This window comes from Nelumbo nucifera, chromosome 1, assembly GCF_055504915.1.
Source record: "Nelumbo nucifera cultivar China Antique chromosome 1, China Antique-T2T, whole genome shotgun sequence".
In the NCBI taxonomy this organism is placed as follows: Eukaryota; Viridiplantae; Streptophyta; class Magnoliopsida; order Proteales; family Nelumbonaceae; genus Nelumbo; species Nelumbo nucifera.
In genome coordinates this window covers 6199868-6222162 of record NC_142649.1, presented here as the reverse complement: position 1 = coordinate 6222162, position 22295 = coordinate 6199868, and the positions used below count along the sequence as shown (strand labels likewise).

Genomic DNA, 22295 nt, shown 5'->3' with positions numbered 1-22295 from the left:
CTTCTTTCTCCTCCTATTTGTTCATCCTTCACAAGTATCATTCCTCTTGTTTTGCCATGTAATCAATAGAGCTCATTCAGTCTATTTAGGGATAATGGGAAGTTGCATGTAGAGCCCTACTCATGCTCCGGAGAGTATATTGGATAGTTACAAATACTTCATCACCTTAATTTAAATATCCCATTCTTCACTTGAAATTTTCTTTTTTAAACAATGAGAACAAATCAAAGAGATGGTGGCATAGAACATAAAAAGGGTAGATTACAAAGGCTCCCTTACATGTATTAAAAACACTTTTGTGAAAGTATTTTTAAGAAAGTACTTTTAGAAAAGCATTTTTAAAAAAGTATTTTACGAAAGTACTTTCATAAAAGTACTTTTATAAAAGCATTTTTACCAAAGTACTTTTACAAAACATCTATGCCAATTGGTAAACATTGACTATTGGAGACCTAGGTTGATGGTTTGCGAATATCGACACTTTTTTTTTAAGAATGAAAATGAGTTATATAGGACACTTGTCAGTCTGAAAAGAATTCATTTTTAGGAAAAAAGTGTTTGGTTCATAACAATATTTTCTCATTCTGTCTACTTTAACCCATTCTTTTCTATTTTAAAATTTCATATTGGTTAAGAATAAAAAAGAATGAAAATTGAATCAAACACGACCTTAATGCGTTCTATCATCTGACTTAATGGCCAAGGGTATTTGTGGCAAATGAAAGTTCTGGGGTTAGTTGTCAGTAACCCCGTTGGTGAAGACAAAACAAAATCAACCTACAAATAATCCAAGAGGAGGTCACAAACGTTGAATGCACAATACTCACTTGAATTCAACATTCTAATTAAGTTGTTCATGATCAACAACCAAATCCCACTTGCTTGCATCTACCGTAACAAGGTCAACCATTTGACCAAACCATATGGTTGAAATTTCGGGCTTCAAATCTTTGGTAGCTCCAAATTCTCAATCTTCTTCTCCACTTTAACATTGAGTGCACCTTTCCAAACCTTCATAATACAGCCTTTGAGTGACAAATTTGCATCCTTTGGAATCTAAGGTCATGTTTGGTTCAATTCTCATTCTTTTCCATTCTTACCCAAGATGAAATTCCAAAATAGAAAAAAATGAATAAAAATGGGAAAAATGAGAAAATATTGCTACAAACGAAATACTTTTTTTCCCAAAAAATGATTTTTTTACCGCAAGAATGAGAGTAAAATTTGTAACCTGTTTGGTTACAAATTTCATTCTCATTCATTTTTGTATTAATCAAGATAATAATATAAGGGTTAGAGGTGTAAAATGTGTCGTGTCGGATCCACGTAAAGTGTGGGTCGTGCCGTGCCACCTTCCCTTGGGATAACTTGGGGGGCCGGCCGACACGTCCCACGGCCAAAGCTCGTGCAGGCCCGTGTCATGGGCTGGGCCAAGCTGTCCCATGGGCCAAGCCTTGGGCCAGGTTGGGCCATGAACCGATCCAAAACTATTCATTTAAAAAAAATGAAAACAACTTAAAATTTTAATTTTATATGAATTTTGATGTATAGAATTGATTATATATGTAATAATTAAATAAATTAGTATATTGAAAAATCATGATAAGATACCTATTCTACTAAGAAAGTCTAATAAGAGGAATAGTAGAGAACAACAATAGCTTAATGACCTATCCTCCAACTCCTCTAGTTAGACTGTTAGCTAGGGTATTATCCAATCCTCTCATACACATGAAGGAGTTGTTACTTGATAAAGAGGGAAGCTAAAGTCTAAGGATAAATGTGAAGGACCAAGTACTCTCCATAACAGAAGACATTCACTTTATTATCACTTTACAATCACCTTTAATCATCTGCCTACTCTAACCTAAAAAATAGGCCAACTTTAAGCCTTGTAGGAAAGACAAGCAGTTAAGCTCTATGAGAGGTTCCTTCTCCCAGAAGACCCAAGAATCTCAAGATGAACCCCTGCCCCCCCAATCTCTCAGATGGTGGGGTAGTATAAAATTTCATGCAACCTCTAAGGGAGGGGTATACAAAATTGTTCCTCTCCTCAAGATAGATTCTGATTTCTGACAGGGGGACTCCCAAGGTATTGAAAAGTTCGGGTAAGTTTAAGAGAAATGGGGAAAGCAAAAAGGAATTTTAGATAATAACCACTTGTTTATTTGTCACATGTAAGAAGATATGAAAAACTTCAGCAAAGGTCTGAGAGCTCTACAGGCCTCTTAGCCAATTTATCTTTAGTTAGGCATCTATACATCCAGCACCAAAACCCAAACCGAGAAGTTATATTTAGAGGGGCTGATAGGATTCCAGAATTATCAGCATTTATACTCTAGAAGAAGAAACCAACGAATTTGAGAAGGTGGACATCAAAGGATGAAAAGCAGAGTCAGCTCTCAAAGCTACAAGTCTCAAATATTTCCAATTTTGAGAACATATGAAGCTGGAAGTCCTGGATGTATTGGAGATTTCTAAGTCATATTTTATAAGGATACGCTAGTCTTGGCCATAAAAAGTCAATGCAAGAATACATACACATTTAAAATATCTCACAAGGATGTACGAGCCTTGACTGAAACAGGGCAATGCAAGGATGTATGCTCAATTAAACAACTGAAGTGCTCCTAAAGATATGGGTTGATGGCAAGGGGATTTCAATTTCCAAGAATTTGCATTATGTGTAAGCATCAGGAGAAAGATCTCACTTATTTATATAGTGCAGGGTTGTTGAAGATGTGCCTTGAAAGTATGGAACCATGACTATTTCGGAAATGTTCATCAAGCAGTTAGGGATGTTGAAGATGAAGTACAAAGGGCTGAAATGGAACATAATTTGCAATTGAATTCTGATGTTAACAGCAACAATTCAAAGAAAAAAGGAAGATTCTACATGAAATGTACAAGTTGGAGGAAATGTTCTAGAGACAAAATTCCCATATTAAGAGGTAAGTGGTTAGCTGAAGGAGACAAAAACTCCAAAACAAATAGATTACTCAAACTCTTTATTGACCAAACCCATCCTTCCTCCTAAATTTACTAATGATAAAAGAAGATGCCGAGATAACCAAATAGCAAATTAATGGAAAAAGGACAAAAAACAATAGAAAAAAGATAAAATAGAACTAGTGATGGGTGGTCCTTCCCAACCCATTGGAGGGCCGCCATCCAGGATTCGGGGGATGACTTGGATCCAAAAGTTCGGGAAACACTACAATCCTAGGCAGTGGTTGGCTTCCATTGGTCAGACTACTTGACCAAGGACAAGTTCGCGTAGGCCGGCCTGAGCCCTGGTAGGTTGCCTTTTAGGTCACGCAATGCCTTGTGATATTTTTTAGCTGGACTATTGCCTTGTGATTTTTGGCAGCCAACATGTCTGGTGTAGATGTGCGCCGCCTTTTGTCAAGCAACCAAAAGCGTAGGGCGAAAAGGTCGTTCCCTGACTGAGCTTCCACTTCTGGGAGCGCTAAGTTCGAGACTGCTGATCCAGCCTTCGTTCCACCAGCGCTTGAGGTCCCATTGGTCCCATTTGAGGGAGTAGCCAAGGAAGGTGGCACAGAAGAATGTGAGGTCCCGATGCAAGGGCAGTACCCTCCGTCTGAGCAGTCCCACCCGTTCGCCTTCGCGTAGTTCCCCACCGGGAAGTTGGAAAGCGTCACTGACTTCACTGTGGCTTTGCAAAGGAGTCAGAAGGTGGTCACCCACGAGGAGGTCGCCAAATGGGAAGGGATGGACCCTAAGCAGCTAGCCAGGCTGGCCTCTGCCCACTGCATGGTGATAAGTGGCTGCTTTCTTCTTTTTCCTTCTTTGACCTTGACCTCCTGTTGGCAGGTGAACACCGCCATCCACGCCATGGCCCTCCAGACCAACATCCACTCTGGCGATGCTCTCACTCAGAGGTTAAACATGTAGAAGCTCCAAGGCGAGCTCGACCGGGCCCGAGGTGAAGTCCTTCAGGCTCAAAAGGGGAGCGAGCCCCAGGAACTGCTTGTCTGAGACCAGGAGGCACAGATCGCCCGATTGTCTGAGGAGAGCGCTCACTACCGGAAGGAGTCATCAAGGGTGGTAGCAGAGAGGGAGCTTCTTCACTAGCAGGTCCAGGACTTGGAGTCCATGCTTCAGGATCAGACTCGGAACTTCGATGGCATGGTGGAGGCTGAGCGAGCTAAGGCGGTGTGGAACTTCAAGCACTCATAGGAGTACCACGACTTCCAGGTAGTGTACGGCTCGAGCTCCTACCAATCTCTTTTCAAACTCTGCCGCTGGCTGGTCCGGAAGAAGTTCTTCGGGGTCAACCTTGAGGGAAAAACGATGAAGGGTATGGATCCAGAGACGACGAACTTGGCGAAGGAGGAGGAGCCTGACTCTCCAGAGGTTGATGAGGAGCAAGGGTGAGATGGAGCATAAAATGCACTCACCCTAGAACCCCAACCCCATTCTCACCTTCAGACCCTTGGAACTCATACTAAGTGGTGGAGATGTGATACATAGCAAGCTTATGGCAATAACACACCTTGTTTTGACCTAAGAAACAAAGAAAGATAATTGAATCTGGCTGAATTGGTTTGCTAAAAGCAATGGGTACTTGTTCAGTCCAAGAAGGTTCAGCCGGTGGAGGGCTTGTTTCCTTGACTGTCGATTTAACTTGGTACCAGGAGGAATGGTGATTTGCGATCACTCTTGGATGAGAAAAAGGGAGAAAGAGATGGAATGAGAAGGTTACCAAGTCTGGACTGAAGCATGCAATGGATCTGGCTTTATGTTGAGAGAGAGAGATTAAAAATCAATAGGTAGTTTCTTTTGTTTTGCTTGAGTTTCGCTTTGCCCAAAAACAAGCAAAGTTTAAGTGTGGGGGGATTTGATGAGACTAAAAAGTACCCTATTTTTATCCCCTAATATTCACTCTTTTACATTTGTTTAGCACTTAAATGGACTCATTACTCTTGTATTTCGATTCAGGGGAAGAAAGAAGGCAATTGGAAGAAAATAGGGCACTTCGGATGACTTTGCACAGTTTTGGCAACAATCAGTAATCTAGGCATAACTCTCAATTCCGGACTCTGAATTGGAAATTTCAAGAGGCATCAGAAAGATGAAAGAAAGACCCACAACTTTTATGTTTTGGGCTTTGACAGATGCATTCCGCATCGAATATGAAATAGGGCCTGAAGTCGGAGCAAGTTCGTAGCCAGGCCCATTTCACAGCTGAAGCCCAACTCGCAGAAGAACCTTGAAGCAGCCCAAGTTATCAAGCAGTCCAACTCGAATTCAAGAACAACCAAGAGTCCCAACTTTGAATGTAATCTCCAGAGAGAGAGACTTATCAGATCTAAAGTCTTGAATGTAATCCTAAAGAGATAAGAAGATTGAGATCAGATTATTAGATAAGAGATAGGATAGGATAAGTTCAAAGCAGATCAGGACTCCCTGAATATAGGATGATCTCCTAGAAGGAGTTGGAAAACAGCCCTCTCCCTCTGCTATATAAAGAGGGGGGCCGACCAGCTCTAGAATCACTCAATCCAAGGATCCAGGAGATCATCAAGCAACTCAAGCTACCAAGAGAGCAGTTCGGCCACTGAGAAGCAAAGCATGGAGGTTTCACAAATCATGTGCAGCTGAGCTTTTCTTTTCTAGTTCAAGGGGGGAGGTTCAATTGTGCCATTGTGAGGTTCTGTATTTAATTTAAGATCTTGCTTTTTAATTCAAGTATTCATTAGTTCTTGTGCCTATTTTAATTGGATGTTAATGTTAATTAGTCTGACAAATTAATTAATGTTGATTTTCCTACGGCTATCCATGGTTCGGTGATCTGTAATTGTCACGAATAGTGGTACAAGTAGCAATTAGGTTAATATCTTTCTGGGTCAATTGTTAATGACAGCCTTTGAGCAATGTATTGACATGTTTTAAACTAAAGGGGATCGATGGAATAAGATTTGATAATTGCAGTTATCTCAATTGTTGTTATCTTGGTTTAACTGTTTTAACAAAGCTTAATGCTATCACTGGTTAAAATGGAACGCTATCGTACCCAGTTAAGTAGTGATAAGTGTTGATCGAATGCTTAGTTTGGTCAACTGAATTAGGAAAACACAAGGTTTATTATGGCTATCCTAATAAATCTAAGGTTAAATGTTTGAATTTCAAGACCACCGAAGTCTACCTATGGTCGATGGCCAATTGACTAATTTGAACCCTTGAATCAGAATTCGGTAAGACTGATTGCATCTTGTTAGTTGAATTTGCTATTGCTTTCTTGTTCTTTTAAATTTTAGTTATTTAATTTTCCCACTCAGTTATATTATTTATTCGGCTGAGAGATTATTGTTTAGCTCCCTGAGGGATTCGACCTACTACCACTTTACTACAAATTTATTGTGGGACTAGTACTAATTTTGAGGGCTTCGACAACCCGTCAAAATTTTGATGCTATCGTACCCAGTTAAGTAGTGATAAGTGTTGATCAAATGCTGGGTTTGATCAGCTGAATTAGGAAAACACAAGGTTTATTATGGCTATCCTAATAAATCTAAGGTTAAATGCTTGAATTGCAAGACTACCAGAGTCTACCCATGATCGATGGCGAATTGACTAACCAGAACCCTTGAATCAGAATTCGATAAGACTGATTTCTCTTGTTTGTTCTTTGCTATTTGCTTTCTTGTTCTTTTAGAAATTTTAGTTATTTAAATTTCCCACTTAGTGATAATATTCATTCAGCTGAGAGATTATTGTTAGCTCCCTGTGGGATTCGACCTAGTACCACTTTTACTACAAATATTTTATTGTGGGACTAGTACAAATTTTGAGGGCTTCGACAACCCGTCAAAATTTTGGCGCCGTTGCCGGGGAGCAACTTTAATTTCTTAGTTATTTCATTCTATTTGTGTTAACATTCTTGTTTTATGACTCGTGCTTTTCAACGAGGTGAACTCGAGTACAACCCCAAAATTGAGAAGACTACCTGTCGTTTAAGGAAAGAGGCGAAACAAATGAATGATCGTTCACCTAAAAGGGTGAATTCAGATTTTTATCTACCAACTTGTGATCAACCCATCTTCAGAGAGGAAGAAAGGATGGTTGATAGAGAGAACATTAAGGGAGTTGGCTGCACCGATTATGAACCAACAACCCCTGTGCATAACATATCCCACTCTTGAGGTAGCATTTGAACAAAAATCTGGTTTAATACAACTACTACCTATTTTTCATGGCTTTCCAGGTGAGGACTCTCATAAACATCTAAAGGAATTACATGTCGTCTGTTCTAGCATGAAACTATAGGGTATGACTAAGGACCAGGTAAAATTTATAGCTTTTCCTTTTACTTTACGAGATAAAGCAAATGATTGGCTATATATTCTTCCTCCTAGTTCAATACGTACATGAGATGAGATGAACAAGATATTTTTAGATAAATATTTTCCTACATCCCAGGCTGCAAACATTAGGAAAGAAATATGTGGAGTTCAGCAGTTTGGTGGTGAGACACTATACGAATATTGGGAAATGTTTAAACAACTTGTTCTATCCATCCCATGGATAGAAGTATGGTAGATGCAGCTAGTGGAGGAGCCTTGGTGAACAAAACACCCAAAGCGACCAGGGAATTAATTTCCAACTTGGCCGAAAATTCACAACAGTTCGGTACAAGGACAGATGGAACCGTTACACGTTTTAATGAGGTAATTCATGCTAATTTAGAAAATCAGATTTCAAATTTAACTGTTTTGGCTAGGCAATTGGCCGCAAGAGAATTGCAAACAACCAGGGTGTGTGGTTTCTGTTCGGTCTCTGGTCATCCTACGGACTTGTGCCCATCACTACCAGATGGATCGATGCAGCAAGTAAGTGTCGTAGGAGGATTCCCAGGTCAGCCTCAATGCAAATATGACCCCTACTCCAATTACTATAATCCGGGGTGGAGGGATCATCCAAATCTAAGCTACGGGAACCAAGGAGGATAGTAGAAATATAAGCCCCAATTTTTCAATCGACAGCCCCAATTTTCAGCACCTATCACAGCGCAAGGCCAACTCTCAAATTCAGGTATGTCATTAGATGAAATAGTTAAGGCTCTAACTACTAACACTCAGCAATTTCACAAGGAAACAAGAGCCAGCATTCAGAATTTGGGGAACCAAATCAGCCAACTTGCCACTTCCATTAGCAAGTTGGAGGCGCAGAACTCCCGGAAACTACCATCACAAATGGTAGTAAACCCAAAGGAGAATGCAAGTGCAGTAGTGTTGAGAAGCGGAAAGGAGTTGGAGCCTCAACCGAGCTCACCACCGAAGGCAGCTAAGGGAGACAAGGAAGATGAGAGATACAGGTCAAACGAAGACTCCATTGAGGTAATATCCGACCCCCCTCTCCCTAAGGTTACTAATGCTGTTATACCACCTTTTCCTAGTAGGTTGGAGAAGTTTAAGAAAGAGGAATAAGAGCAAGAGGTGCTAGAAACCTTCAGGAAGGTGGAGATCAATATCCCTTTCTTAGATGCTATAAAACAGATCCCAAAATATGCACAATTTTTGAAAGAATTATGCACTAACAAAAGGAGGCTGCGAATCGATGAGAAGGTAAGAGTTGGAGAAAACGTTTCAGTTGTAATCAAGAGGACCTTACCAGAAAAACGTGTTGATCCAGGTATGTTCACCCTACCTTGTATGATTGGCAATAAACGAATCGAGCGTACAATGCTAGACTTAGGTGCATCTATGAATGTCATGCCATACTCGATTTATTGTGCCTTGAGATTAGGTCCTTTAAAAGAAACTAGAGTTGTTATTCAATTAGCTGATCGTTCTAATGCCCACCCAGAAGTAATTGTTGAGGATGTGTTGGTGCAGGTTAACGATTTAATTTTTCCATCTGATTTCTGCATCCTGAAGATGGAGGAGGATACAACACAAGTTCAGCCCCACTTCTATTAGGCAGGACATTCATGAAAACGACCAAGACCAAAATAGATGTGGACGAGGGTACCCTCTCTGTCAAATCGTTAAATTCAATATTTTTTAAGCAATGAAATATCCAAGTGAATGTCATTCGATCTGCTCTATTGATACCGTCGATTCGATTGTGCAAGAAGTCTTTGGAGAGGAGGACATGGATGATGAATTGGAGTTCAATGCACAATCGAACAAGGAAGAGGAGTTCGATGCATCCTATGATGGTCCGAAACCAATGCTGGAACAAGAGGTAAGCAATTATGCTATTCCATCGACATTTTCTCACAAAAAATTGCTGCCTTCTGTTTTGCAAGCTCCAGAGTTGGAACTAAAGACCCTACCTGATCATCATAAATATGCATACTTGGGCGAAAAAGAGACACTATCTATGATCATTGTGAAAGGGTTGACTGAAGAACAGGAGGAAAGGCTCGTCAAAGTCCTAAAGGAACATAAGGCGGCGATTGGTTGGACCTTAGCTGACATAAAGGGAGTCAGCCCCTCAATTTTCATGCATAGAATCCTTTTGGAAGATGGTGCCAAACTTGTTAGAGAACCACAAAGAAAACTCAACCCGGTAATGAAAGAAGTACTTAAACTGTTAGATGAAGGGATAATTTATCCAATTTCGGACAGTAAATGGGTAAGTCCTATTCATGTTGTACCTAAGAAAACTGGGATTACTGTAGTAAAAAATCAAAATAATGAACTAAATACCATGAGGGTACAAAGTGGCTGGCGAATGGTAATAGATTTTCGAAAACTTCACCTGGCCACTCGAAAGGACCACTTTCCCCTACCCTTCATCGATCAGATGTTAGAGAGATTAGCAGGTAAGGCCTTCTTTCGTTTTCTCGATGGGTTCTCAAGATATTATCAAATTGTTATTGCCTAGGAGGACCAAGAGAAAACAACCTTCACTTGCCTATTCGGCACCTTTGCTTACAGACGAATGCCCTTTGGTTTGTGTAATGCTCCAGGAACTTTTCAAAGATGCATGATGAATATATTTTATGATTTTATTGAGAAATGCATTGAAGTGTTCATGGATGATTTTACTATTTATGGTGATTCGTTTGAAGACTGCCTAAATAGTTTTAGTAAAATTCTAAATCGATGTGTGGAAACAAATATTGTCTTAAACTATGAAAAATGCCACTTTATGGTGAAGGAAGGCATTGTGTTGGGACATGTTATTTCAACTAGAGGAATAGAGGTCAACAAGGCCAAAATTGATTTAATTGTGAGCTTACCTTACCCTACAAATGTTAGGGAGGTCTGTTCCTTTCTTGGACATGTAGGTTTTTATCCCAAGTTCATTAGAGATTTTTCAAAAATTGCCCTACCATTGTCTAATTTGCTGCGAAAGGATGTGCCTTTCGATTTTGGTGATGAGTGCAAGGAAGCATTTGACAAACTCAAGAGGTAGTTAACAATTGCACCCATTATTCAACCACCTAATTGGAACTTGTCCTTTGAGATCATGAGCAACGCAAGCAACTATGCGGTAGGGGCTGTTCTAGGTCAACGAATTGATGGGAAGAACCACGTCATCTACTATGCTTCCAAAACATTGAGTGTTGCATAGAGCAACTACACAACTACTGAAAATGAGCTACTAGCTATTGTGTTTGCTTTAGACAAATTTTGATCATATTTGCTTGGCTCTAAAGCAATTGTATTTCGGACCATGCGGCTTTGGAATACCTACTAGTGAAGAAGGAGTCAAAACCGAGGCTGATAAGGTGGATACTCTTGCTCGAAGAGTTTGATTTAGAGATTAAGGATCGAAAGGGAGCTGAAAACTTGGTGGCGGATCATCTAAGTAGGTTGGTGAAAGATGAGGACTTCTCACCCATCTCTGAGTTGTTTCCTGATGACCAATTGTTTCACATAAAAGGTATGGTTCCATGGTATGCTGATATTGTGAACTACTTAGTCACCGTAATTTTGCCTAATTACCTTAGCAAATCCATGAAAAACAAAATCAGGCATGAGGCAAAATATTATGTATGGGTCGAACCCTATTTATGGAAATTTTGTTATGATCAAATGATTAGGAGGTGTGTCCCTGAGGATGAGCAGATGTCGATTCTAACCTTTTGTCATAATTATGCTTGTGGTGGACATTTTGGGCCAAAGAGGACTCTTCGAAAGGTCTTAGATAGTGGGCTGTATTGGGCAACCCTATTTAGAGATGCATACTTGTTTTGTAAAAATTGTGAAAGATGTCAGCAAATAGGTAGACTATCTTGCAGGAATGAGATGCCCCAAACCCCCATTCGTATATGTGAAATATTTGATGTTTGGGGTATTGATTTCATGGGACCCTTTCCTCCCTCTTGTGGTTTTGCTTATATACTTTTGGCAGTCGATTATGTCTCAAAAAGGGTGGAAGCAAAGGCCACCAAAACTAATGATTCTAAGCGTGTTGTAGGGTTTATCAAATCTAACATTTTCAGTAGATTTGGCATTCCCCGAGCCATCATAAGTGATCAAAGGACCCAATTTTGCAATAGAGTCGTCGAAGTCTTGCTAAGGAAGTATGGGGTGCATCACCGAATCGCCACTGCTTATCATCCCCAGACTAACGGACAAGCTAAAATTTCCAATAGAGAGGTCAAGTCCATTTTGGAGAATACGGTAAATCCGGGAAGAAAGGATTGGAGCCTACGTCTCGATGGCGCTCTCTGGACATATCGAACAGCTTAAAAACCCCAATAGGGATGTCCCGTTAATGATTGATTTTTGGCAAATCTTGCCACTTGCCGGTCGAAATTGAACATAGGGCCTATTGTGCAATCAAGCGATGCAATATGAATATGGAAGAAGCCGGAAAGGAAAGGAAGCTCCAATTGCAAGAACTGGAAGAGTTGAGGTTAGAAGCATATGAAAATTCAAAAATCTACAAAGAGAAGACCAAATTGTTCCATAATAATTTATTCTTAAGAAAACAATTTAAAATTGGACAAAAGGTCTTATTGTACAATTCTCGACTCCAACTCATGCCAGGTAAGTTGTGTTCCAGGTGGATGGGTCCATTTATTGTGACTGATGTGTTTCCTTATGGTGTAGTAGAGATCAAAAGTCTCAATACAGGTAAGGTTTTCAAGGTGAATGGGCATCGATTGAAGTTGTTCCTTGAGGATGCAATTGTCTCCTGTACGGTAGATATCTCGTTGGACATTCCACGTTATGCATCGAGTTAAGGTAGCAAAAGAGGACGTCGAGCATAACGACGTTAAACAATTGCGCTTGTGGGAGGCAACCCATTGTGTTTAGTTAATTTTGTTATTTTGTTTGGTTTTGATTTCTGTGTTTAGCAATTGATTTTATATCTGAAGGAACCCAACAAGGCGCACAAGGAAGTTCCCCCAAATCCTTCTACTATATGCATAACCACATACATTGGGGACAATGTATAACTTAAGTGTGGGGGGATTAGGGAAATCTGGTGGAAATTGGGATAACCGTAGCATGCTTTGATCATCACTTCTTGACCTTGCCCTTTGAAATTTATGCTCCCTGGAAACTTATCCTTGAATGATTTCAACTTATTAGGAATCATGTGCTTAGGCTGAATAGATAGGATATGATGCAAGCATGACTAACTGGATTTTTTTTTGGCTGCATATGGTACCTCATTATTTTAATCGATCAATAGGCAAGATGCATATAAATTGTCCGCATAAGAGCTTGATTGATTGTCAAACATGGTTTGATTATTTCTAGAACTTGCTGTGTTAGGCATGTTGAGACCACGATTGACGAGTTCATGGATCAGATGGTGATGCCTTGTGATTCGTTCTTGTGAAAAAAAAAATCATGACTAATGTGAGATGGAGCATAAAATGCACTCACATCTAGAAACAAAAGCAAGGGTGAAATGGAGCATAAAATGCACTCACCCTAGAACCCCAACCCCATTCTCACCTTCAGACCCTTGGAACTCATACTAAGTTGTGGATATGTGATACATAGCAAGCTTATGGAAATAACTAGTGCATTATCTTCCAACCCCATTTTCACCTCAAAGGATTATTAGGGAAGACGATGACAGTGTGAGCTTGGTGATAGCTATAAATATAACCCTAACAAGAGCACTACTATCAAGTAGTATAAAAATATCGTTCACACGGGGATTTAAAAAAATAAATATTAGAACCATAGTCTTCCCTAATTATTTGGACAATCGCAATTCAGATTTGAAAGAGCAAGGACTAGTTAAAACTAGAAAAAGAAAATAGAAGCAAGAGTGATCACTAACCGAATATGCAATGGATGAAATTACTAGGGTTTTTGGTCCACTTAACCAATGGAATGAATATTAAAGGATTCGATTAACCAAGATTATTTGTCATTCTCATAAGCTGAGATCTTTCCAATTTTATTTAATATTATCTCTCGAGATATACTAAAACTACGCCCATTAGGTAACCCTTCGATCTCTCGAGTAGAGCTCTCAAGATGGAAGTAAATTAAATCCAAAAAAACCATTAAATTCAGATGAATCATGTATATATATCTCTATATACCATTCAATTCACACTATGAACTATTCAGTCGATTATGTGAATTCCTCTCTCGATTCATTCACATAACCCAAATCAATTAAGAGGTGGCCAAGCTCTTAATTGCATTAAGCACAATAATTCATAGACTATATGGAAATCACAATCTTGGATAAATCATAAAGATAAAAATATATTCATTAACCTGGTTAGGCTTTCCACAGCCCTAGCAAGAAACAAATCAGTTCATGATAAAAGAATTAAAGCAAACAAAGGGAAAGAAAAAACTCTTGAATTCGCCCATGGTGTTGAGATCTCCTCTTCTTGCCGCCACCTTCTTTTTAAGGTTTCTTGAATTCTTGATCACCTTCCCCAAGTTTCTTGATTTGTTTTCTCCTTTCTTGATTGATTGCTCCTTTGCTTTTTGATTCAATCCAGAGATTGAGTGATGCCTAAAGCTGGTTTGCCCCCCCCCCCCTTTTATATAGCTTAAAGGGGAGGGGGTGGTCTCCTACTTCCTCTTGAAGTTTATCTTGCAAGAATAGAAAGTCCTAGTCTAATCCTACTTTTATCTCTTTATCTAGCGAACTCAATCCCTTTATATTTCTAAGATAACATCAAGAATTTAGATCTGGAAGGACTCTTCTTAGTTTCTTGTTCTTGAAATCGTATTAGACATTCTCTGCGAATTGGGCTGCTGCCAGGCTTTTCTGCAAGTTGGGTTTCAATTGCGGATTGGGCCTTCCTACAAATTTGCCCTAACTTCGGGCCCGGATTTGACTTTGATGCATGCCGAATCTGCGAAATCCCAAAACATGAAAGTTGTGGCTTTTTCTCTTATCTTTCCAGTGGGTCTTGAACCAGCCCAATCGGAGTTCGGGTACGCGAGTTAGGCCCAATTTACCGTTAGCCTTTTTTACTAGAACGGGGTTGGCCACCCAGCTCGGGTAATGGACTTCCCTGATAAAATCGGCTGCGAGGAACTTCCCGACCTCCTTGTCGACTACCCTCCATCGCTCTGGGGATAAGTTGCGTTTCTTCTGTCTAACGGGCCAAAATACAGGATTAGTATTAAGCTTATGAGTTATGATGCTAGGGTCTATGCTGGGCATCTCTGCCGCGGACCATACAAAAACATCTAAATTTTCAAATATGAAGCATACCAGTTGGGATCGCAGAGGCTCCTCAATGGAAGCGCCGATCTGAAGTGTCCGGGCTGGGTCCTCCATCAATGTCAGGATGGAGATGGTCTCTTTCGTGGGTGCAGTTCGCTCCCCGCACTGCTCCATAGGTCGCTCCAGCTCGAGGTCGTCGGCCACCTTGGCTTTCCCTTTGAGGGCGGCGACGTAGCATTTGCGAGACTCAAGCTGGTCACCTCGCGCTATCCCGATTCCGAAGTCCGTGGGGAACTTCATTGCCAAATAGTAAGTGAAGACCATAGCTCGTAGGGCATGGGTGATCTGCCGACCTACTATGGCATTGTACGGGGAGGGGGTTGCGACCACTAAGAAGTTGTGGTTGTGCCTCACTATGCTAGGCCAGGTGCCGACTTCCATAGGTACTGTAATCCTTCATAGGGGCCTAACTTCCTCTTTGCTGAAGCCTACCAGGGGAGTACTTGCGGGCTTCAGGTCGCTTTCTTGGAGCTGAAGTTTGTCGAAGGCTGCTTTGAAGAGGATATCTACTGAGCTGCCCGAGTCGACAAGGACACGCCTAACTTCAAAGTCATTAATCTTTACCTTTATGACGAGCTCGTCATCATGGGGGTAGTGGACCCCGTGCGCGTTGTCCTCTATGAAGAAGATCGGGTCATCCGTCCTTGGCCGCTTCGGGGGATTCTGTTCTTCTCTAGCAGCCTCGCGAGCTGCAGTTGAGGTGTAGCCCGCCACAACCAAACCTCCGACAATCACGTGGATGGTCCCCGAACCGGTCTCTCTTCAGAGGGCTGCCTCTGCTATTGTTCTGCCTGCCTACTGGATTCGGGAGCATCTCTACCCTGCTGCCCTTACCGACCTGCTCTATTATTATTATTATTTTGTACAAAATTTTTCAAGTATCCGCGATGGATGAGCTCCTCTATCTCGTCGCGGAGGTTTTTTCAATTTTCGGTGCTATGATCGTGGTCTTTATGGAAACTACAATACAAATTTTTATTTCTTACATTAGGATTTGCCTTTAGCCGAGGTGACCACTTCACGTGCGGGGCATCCTTGATCTCCATGAGGATCTTGGCCCGCTTCCCGTTCTGGGGCGTGTAGTTCATTCTTTCGGCTGCTGGAGCTCGAAAAGGCTGACTCGGCCTTGTCCCTCGAGCTGGGTCTTTTTTCTTCTTATCATCCCCTTGAATCAAGGAATCGCCTTCCTTTATTCTCTTCTCGGGCGCACTTGCGTTCTTCTATTTGATCTTCTCCTCCGTCCCTATAAACTGATCCGCGAGCTTGAGGAACTCGGTTACAGTTTTGGGCTGATTGACAACCACGTGCCACTTGAATTTTTTGTTTATAGAGACTCGATCACAGTTTTGGGCACAATCCCTGTTTAACTAAAGAAGACAACCGCCAATTGCCAATTATGGAAAATGTCATACATGGAGAGGTGCTCGAAGATCCTTACAGTTTTAGTGTACTGTGTAAGAAAGCAAAACAAGAAACCATCACCATCAACACAACCAGAAAATGCTGGAAAAGAAAAGGTACTTGGTGTTCTCTAATGATATAGTTTTTTTTTTGACTGGTAGGCTGATAGATAATGATACCGCATTAAATGTTTAAGACCTACCTGGCTACACTACTCATGTTTTCCTCTTTTTCTTCCTACCAGAAATTGGAAACAATTATTTAAAGGATTTTATATCTATAGTCTCTCTGGGAAGGATATATAGAATCTTATTGTAAATTCTGTCTATATTGCAAGGTGTGCTTTTCCATGGAAATGGTAGATAATTATTCATGGTGTCTTAATTTTGGAATAAAGAATTGACTTGAGACTTGAGTGTCAGAAGGGGGGGGGGGGGGGTCCCAGTTGTCCAATGCAAAGTAGATCTAAATAAGCATTCATTGTGTTGGAACTTCGAAGTGATGGATTACATTGTCCGAGAAGAGCTTTAGATGTCAGAAAAAAACACTAACCAGATTTAACGTTAAAGAAGATTCAGGATGGTATTACATAAGAAGCTGTAAGGTGAATCTAACTCCTTTCAGCTTCGTATGCCACACTAGAGAGGATTAGTGAAGACTAACATATGATAATATTACCTTCTTAAATATTCTCAGTGAAGACTAACAGAGGATTCAGTGAATCTAACTCCTATAAATTTGCCTTTCTTAAATATTCTCAGTCCTGACAGGTTGTTCTTTTTTGATTAATATGGACTATACCTGTTTTGTGACCCTTGCTTTGCTAGAACCTTTTTAACTGATAGGCACAGATACTAAACATCAGTGATGTGGGACGAGTATGCTGATCTATGAAGAACTTCCAATGTATGACAATACTTATCCAGAAACCATACCCTACATGGCTAGATTAGGTCAATGCACCACTTGGTGGCTAAATTTAAAATCAGACAACCCCACATATAGACTTTTCACATGCTGGATTCGCAGACTTAAATTTTTAAGAAAGCTGAAGATAAACACTAGATGTGAATGAACTTTCAAATGGTATTGAGAGAAAGTGGAAGATTAAGCTACTAAGGACTTAAGGAGAGTATGTGAAAATGGTTCCAATGTATATAAATGATAGTTCAGACTTCAAAACACTAGTGATATATATTATCGATCACCTATGCACAAGAGTGAATAATAACAGTCAATTTTCTGCCATCCCATCACCTGTTGAGGTTACTCCAAAGTCCCAGTACTCCAAATTTAGGTAGCCATTCAGATGTCAGTCAAACAAATTGATCTACTGACCTATACATCTAAGGCAATCCCCACACAGTATTTCTTATTCTGCCATAATCAAATTTAATTCATCAAACTAATAAAGAAATTATGAACATATGGAATGATAGAAGAGCTGGGTCAATCTCAGATTTCAGGATAGGAAGGTTCCTTATTCCATTGGCAGAGAAAGCTTATTGTGAGAAGTTTTATTCCTGTGAATTAGTTTTGTGGCCACATTTTGCGCTTAGGTACGGGTGGGTTATAGTCATTTGCTGTTTTTCCCTTCTTGTTTTTTCGGTAAAATAAAGGAAAATAATTTCAGTTTTGGGCACCCAGTTGGTTTGTTTTAGGCCCTGTTTGGCAAGTCTTTTTGAAAGATCTTCTGGGCTTTTAGAAGCCCGGTGGACCAAAAATGGTCTTTTCTGTTTGGCTACTGAAATCCCACTAGACCAAAAGACAGGATCCCAAGAAAAACCCTGAAAGACCAAAATGGTCTGGATCTGTGGTGCAGGTGCTGAAGAGTCAAAATTGGAATTTTATGTATTTCTGTATTTTTGGACAGTAGGGTACTTTTGTCATTTTGCAATTTTCTGTGGGGTCCATTGATATGGTTTAATTTGTCTAGTTATAGTTTTCTTATGGTTAAAATTTCAGAGTCATTGCATAAGTAGGATTAGAGTTATTTTGTCTTCTTTGAATTGAAATAGGATATGACAATTTGGTTTGGGTCCTTCTAGGATTATTGAGTCTAATAGTTTGACTCGTAGGATTATTTTGAGTTTAGAGTCTATAAATATGTATGGACGTTTTACACAAGGCAATGAAGTACATTGAGTTTTCTTCAGCTTATGCTAGCTAGGCTGAGTGATTCCCATGCCCTAGAGTGATTCTAGGCACCCTTTGAGTGATTCCAGGTATTTTCCCTCTACTTTTTCTCCCTATTTTTTCTCTTATTCCTTCAAGAAGCCATTAAAGCCTTCAACTTCCATAAAATTCTGATCCAAGAAGACCATTTACATTCTCTAAGGACTAGAACTGAGCTGGTCCTACATCAATCTGAGAAGCTCCAAGCCAATGTTATGGTCAATTCGTGCTTCTCAGCTTCTTCTTCTTCTTCTTCTTCTTCTTCTTCTCCTCTTCTTTTTCAAATTCCAGTGATGAATTTATCTGAATGTAAATTTTGATTTGTAGCTTGATGTGCCTTCATCTGTCATTGCCTTTTGTCTTGTTTAATAGCCAATGTCGTATCTTTGTTTTGTATCATGCTATTTCAAGTGGAGTCCAGAGATCACTGATCAGGTAACACATTTTTCTGGTTTGAATTTGAATTATTCTGATCAAAGAAATTCTGAAATCAGATCTGTTCATCTGATCAAAGTCGCATTCCCTGACAACTCATTTGGATTTTGAGTTGAAAATTTTTTTTAAGAGTAAAATAGAAATTTATTAAAAGAAAAAGATCAGTTACATGTAGTAAGTGACAAGATGACACCTAGCTTACAAAACAGAGCAAAACTGAATTGGGTGCAGTCCAAAACTAAGACTGGTACACAAACATCATTGAATCTCAAGCAAACTCCAGAAAATTTCCCCCAAATCTGATCTGTTTACTTGATCGAAATCTGGTAACACCCAAACCCAATCTGCAATCAACTTCCCTACCAGAGCCACCAGAAATTAGTTTTCCTAGATCACGTAAATCCTATTCGTATTCTGCCATTTTGCAGAGAACATAGGAAGCTTCAAGGGTTCGAATGGTAGCTCTTTGCTCCAGAAATTAGTATGTCCCCCTCCACCTTATTCTTCTTTTACAAGTTATGTTTGTTTGAAATTGTGATTACTGGGTCAATTCCAAGCAATGAATGGGGTGTTTGGTTTATTTGAAATATGTTTTTCCAGTTTCTATGTGTTGTATTGTGATAGGCCCCCAATTAACCTTACGTATGCCAGGAAGGGGAAATGTCAGCTTTCGGTTAAGGGGGGAAATAATTGAATATGGGGGCAATTATGGCTGGTGGGAATAAGGAGAGTCTTGAGGCATTTATAGCTATGTCAGTTAAGAATAAGAAGAGTGTGGGCATTTATAACTTGGCCAGTTGGGCATTTATTGAGGGAGTCAATTATGCTGTAAGAAGAGTATAAGAAGGGGCTTTGGGGGATGGGGGAGGGAAGCTATTATTGAGTGAAGAATACTGTGAGTGATTGGGAGAGTCGGCGGTCTCTTGAAGAACCAACCAACTATTAATGTTCTTCTTTTATTCTGAATGAATATCAGTTCCTTTGTTGATCTTCTAGTTGTGTGAATTCTGATGTGTGTTTGAGATTTGTGTGTCAAGTTTTTGGGTCTTAACAGTGGTATCAGAGCGCGTCTTTCCTTGGCCATGGTGACAGCTAAGGAAGTGGCATCACAGGTGGAGGGTTTCGAAGAACACTTGACTTCTCTACATTCTGAAGTGGATGGCTTACGTGATGAGATAACAGCTGGACTTTCGAAGATCTTGTATATGGAAGGAAGTGTTCAAGATCTGGTGAGACGTTTTGATCTGTTGCTTCAGCAACAAGCCTATTCAACTCCTTTGTCTACGACTGACATTGCTCCTCCTTTAGTCGCATCGAGTTATCCGACTGACAAAGGGAAGAGTGCGGCATTTCCGACATCTTCCTCGATGCCGGTGCCGGAACATACTCCTGATTCACTTCCTCGGAAGTTGGAGTTACCTAATTTTGATGGGGAAAATCCAGACGGATGGTTTTTTCGTGCGGACCGTTATTTTGAGAATATTGGATTGCTTCCGGCAGAGCGTCTGCGAGCTGCAGTTGTCTGTTTAGAGGGTGATGTATTGGCGTGGTATTATTGGGAGGATGGTCGGCGACCTTTTCGTAGTTGGGCATAATTCAAGGAACTCCTCCTTGAACGTTTTCGGTTAACTCAGGAGGGAAACTTGCAGAAACAGCTTCTATCATTACGTCAATCCACTACTGTTAAGGAATATCGTCGCCAAATCGAGGTGCTCTCCGCCCCCTTACGTGACCTGCCAGAATCAGTCCTTGAAGCAGCATTTGTTAATGGGTTGCACGACCCTTTCCTGAATGGTGCCATGAAGCGGGGTGACTGGTATAGAACCAAAGACTTGGTACCTAAGGGCTCTAATTGGATTGTCTATGAAATGAAGAAATCTGGTCTTCGAGGCCATGGTGGAGCTGGTTTTCCATCTGGCCTGAAGTGGTCTTTCATGCCAAAAGTATCTGATGGTCGTCCTTCTTATCTTGTTGTCAATGCTGATGAGAGTGAGCCAGGAACATGTAAGGACATAGAAATTATGCGCCATGACCCACATAAACTACTAGAGGGTTGCTTGATTGCAGGAGTTGGTATGCGGGCCACTGCTGCTTATATCTACATAAGAGGAGAGTATGTAAATGAGCGGAAAAACCTTGAGAAGGCAAGGAAGGGAGCTTATCAAGCTAGACTTTTGGGAAAAAATGCATGTGGATCTAGATATGATTTTGATGTTCATATCCACTATGGAGCTTATGCTTTCATTTGTGGAGCAGAGACGGCGTTGATGGAAAGCCTTGAAGGAAAACAAGGAAACCAAGGTTGAAGCCTCCTTTTCCAGCTAATGCAGGGCTATACGGATGCCCAACAATTGTTACAAATGTTGAAATTGTGGCTGTTTCCCCCACCATTTTAAGGCGTGGTCCTGAATGGTTTGCTAGTTTTGGCAGGAAGAACAATTCTGGGACAAAGCTATTCTGGGTCTCAGGCCACGTGAATAAGCCTTGTACAGTTGCGGGGGAGATGAGTATTCCATTGAAGGAGCTGATAGAGAGGAACTGTGGAGGAGTTAGAGGTGGATGGGATAATTTTCTTACAGTGATACTAGGGGGTTCTTCTGTTCCACTGATTCCAAAGCACATATGTGATGATGTGTTGATGGATTATGATGCACTCAAAGCTGTCCAAACGGGTTCAGGGACAGCTACTGTAATTGTGATGGACAAGTCAACTGATATTGTGGAGGCAATTGCTAGGCTCTCTTACTTCTATAAGCATGAAAGTTGTGGGCAGTGCACACCATGCAGGGAGGGGACAAGATGGCTGTGGATGATCATGGAGAGGCTGAAGGTTGGAAACACGAAGCTGGAGAAAATAGACATGCTTCAAGAGGTGACAAAGTAGACACACCATCTGTGCAAGGACGATGCTGCTGCTTGGTCTGTTCAGGGACATATCAGTGCGCGGTGTGCGTCCATCCACTATGCCCAGAGTTACTGGTTTGGAAATGCTTATTCATTGGTAGGACCTACCTGATTTTGAAGATTCTTGGGAGCCTTTTGGCTTGCTTCGAGGCCAATTTCCTCATTTTAACCTTGAGGACAAGGTTAGACTTTGGGTGGTGGGTAATGATAGGCCCCCAATTAACCTTACGTATGCCAGGAAGGGGAAATGTCAGCTTTTGGATAAGGGGGGAAATAATTGAACATGGGGGCAATTATGGCTAGAGGGAATAAGGAGAGTCTTGAGGCGTTTATAGCTATGTCAGTTAGGAATAAGAAGAGTGTGGGCATTTATAACTTGGCCAGCTTGGCATTTATTGAGGGAGTCAGTTATGCTGTAAGAAGAGTATAAGAAGGGGCTTTGGGGGATGGGGGAGGGAGGCTATAATTGAGTGAAGAATATTGTGAGTGATTGGGAGAGCTGACAGTCTCTCGAAGAACCGACCAACTGTTAATCTTCTTCTTTTCTTCTGAATGAATACCAGTTCCATTGTTGATGTTCTAGTTGTGTGAATTCTGTTGTGTGTCTGAGATTTGTGTGTCAAGTTTCTGGGTCTTATCATATTGTTGAGTTCTTTTCTTTCTGATTTTATTTTCTGGCTACAATTCATTTGACTGCATGCTACATTTTGTATTTTTCCTTACATATTTTGCTC

The 22295-nt window shown here is 40.7% G+C and overlaps 1 protein-coding gene and 1 pseudogene across 1 annotated transcript; both read left to right on the top strand.

The window, feature by feature from the left end:
- The first annotated feature begins 9033 nt into the window (after nt 1–9033).
- On the top strand, nt 9034–11672 carry LOC148802864 (uncharacterized). The gene is made up of 4 exons (XM_088896531.1): nt 9034–9537; nt 10132–10385; nt 10634–10860; nt 11332–11672. Exons 1-4 carry the CDS (start codon nt 9034–9036, stop codon nt 11670–11672), a joined length of 1326 nt encoding a protein of 441 aa, XP_088752657.1.
- Nucleotides 11673–19353: 7681 nt separating this feature from the next.
- On the top strand, nt 19354–21541 carry LOC104605309 (NADH dehydrogenase [ubiquinone] flavoprotein 1, mitochondrial pseudogene; annotated as a pseudogene).
- Nucleotides 21542–22295: the final 754 nt, after the last annotated feature.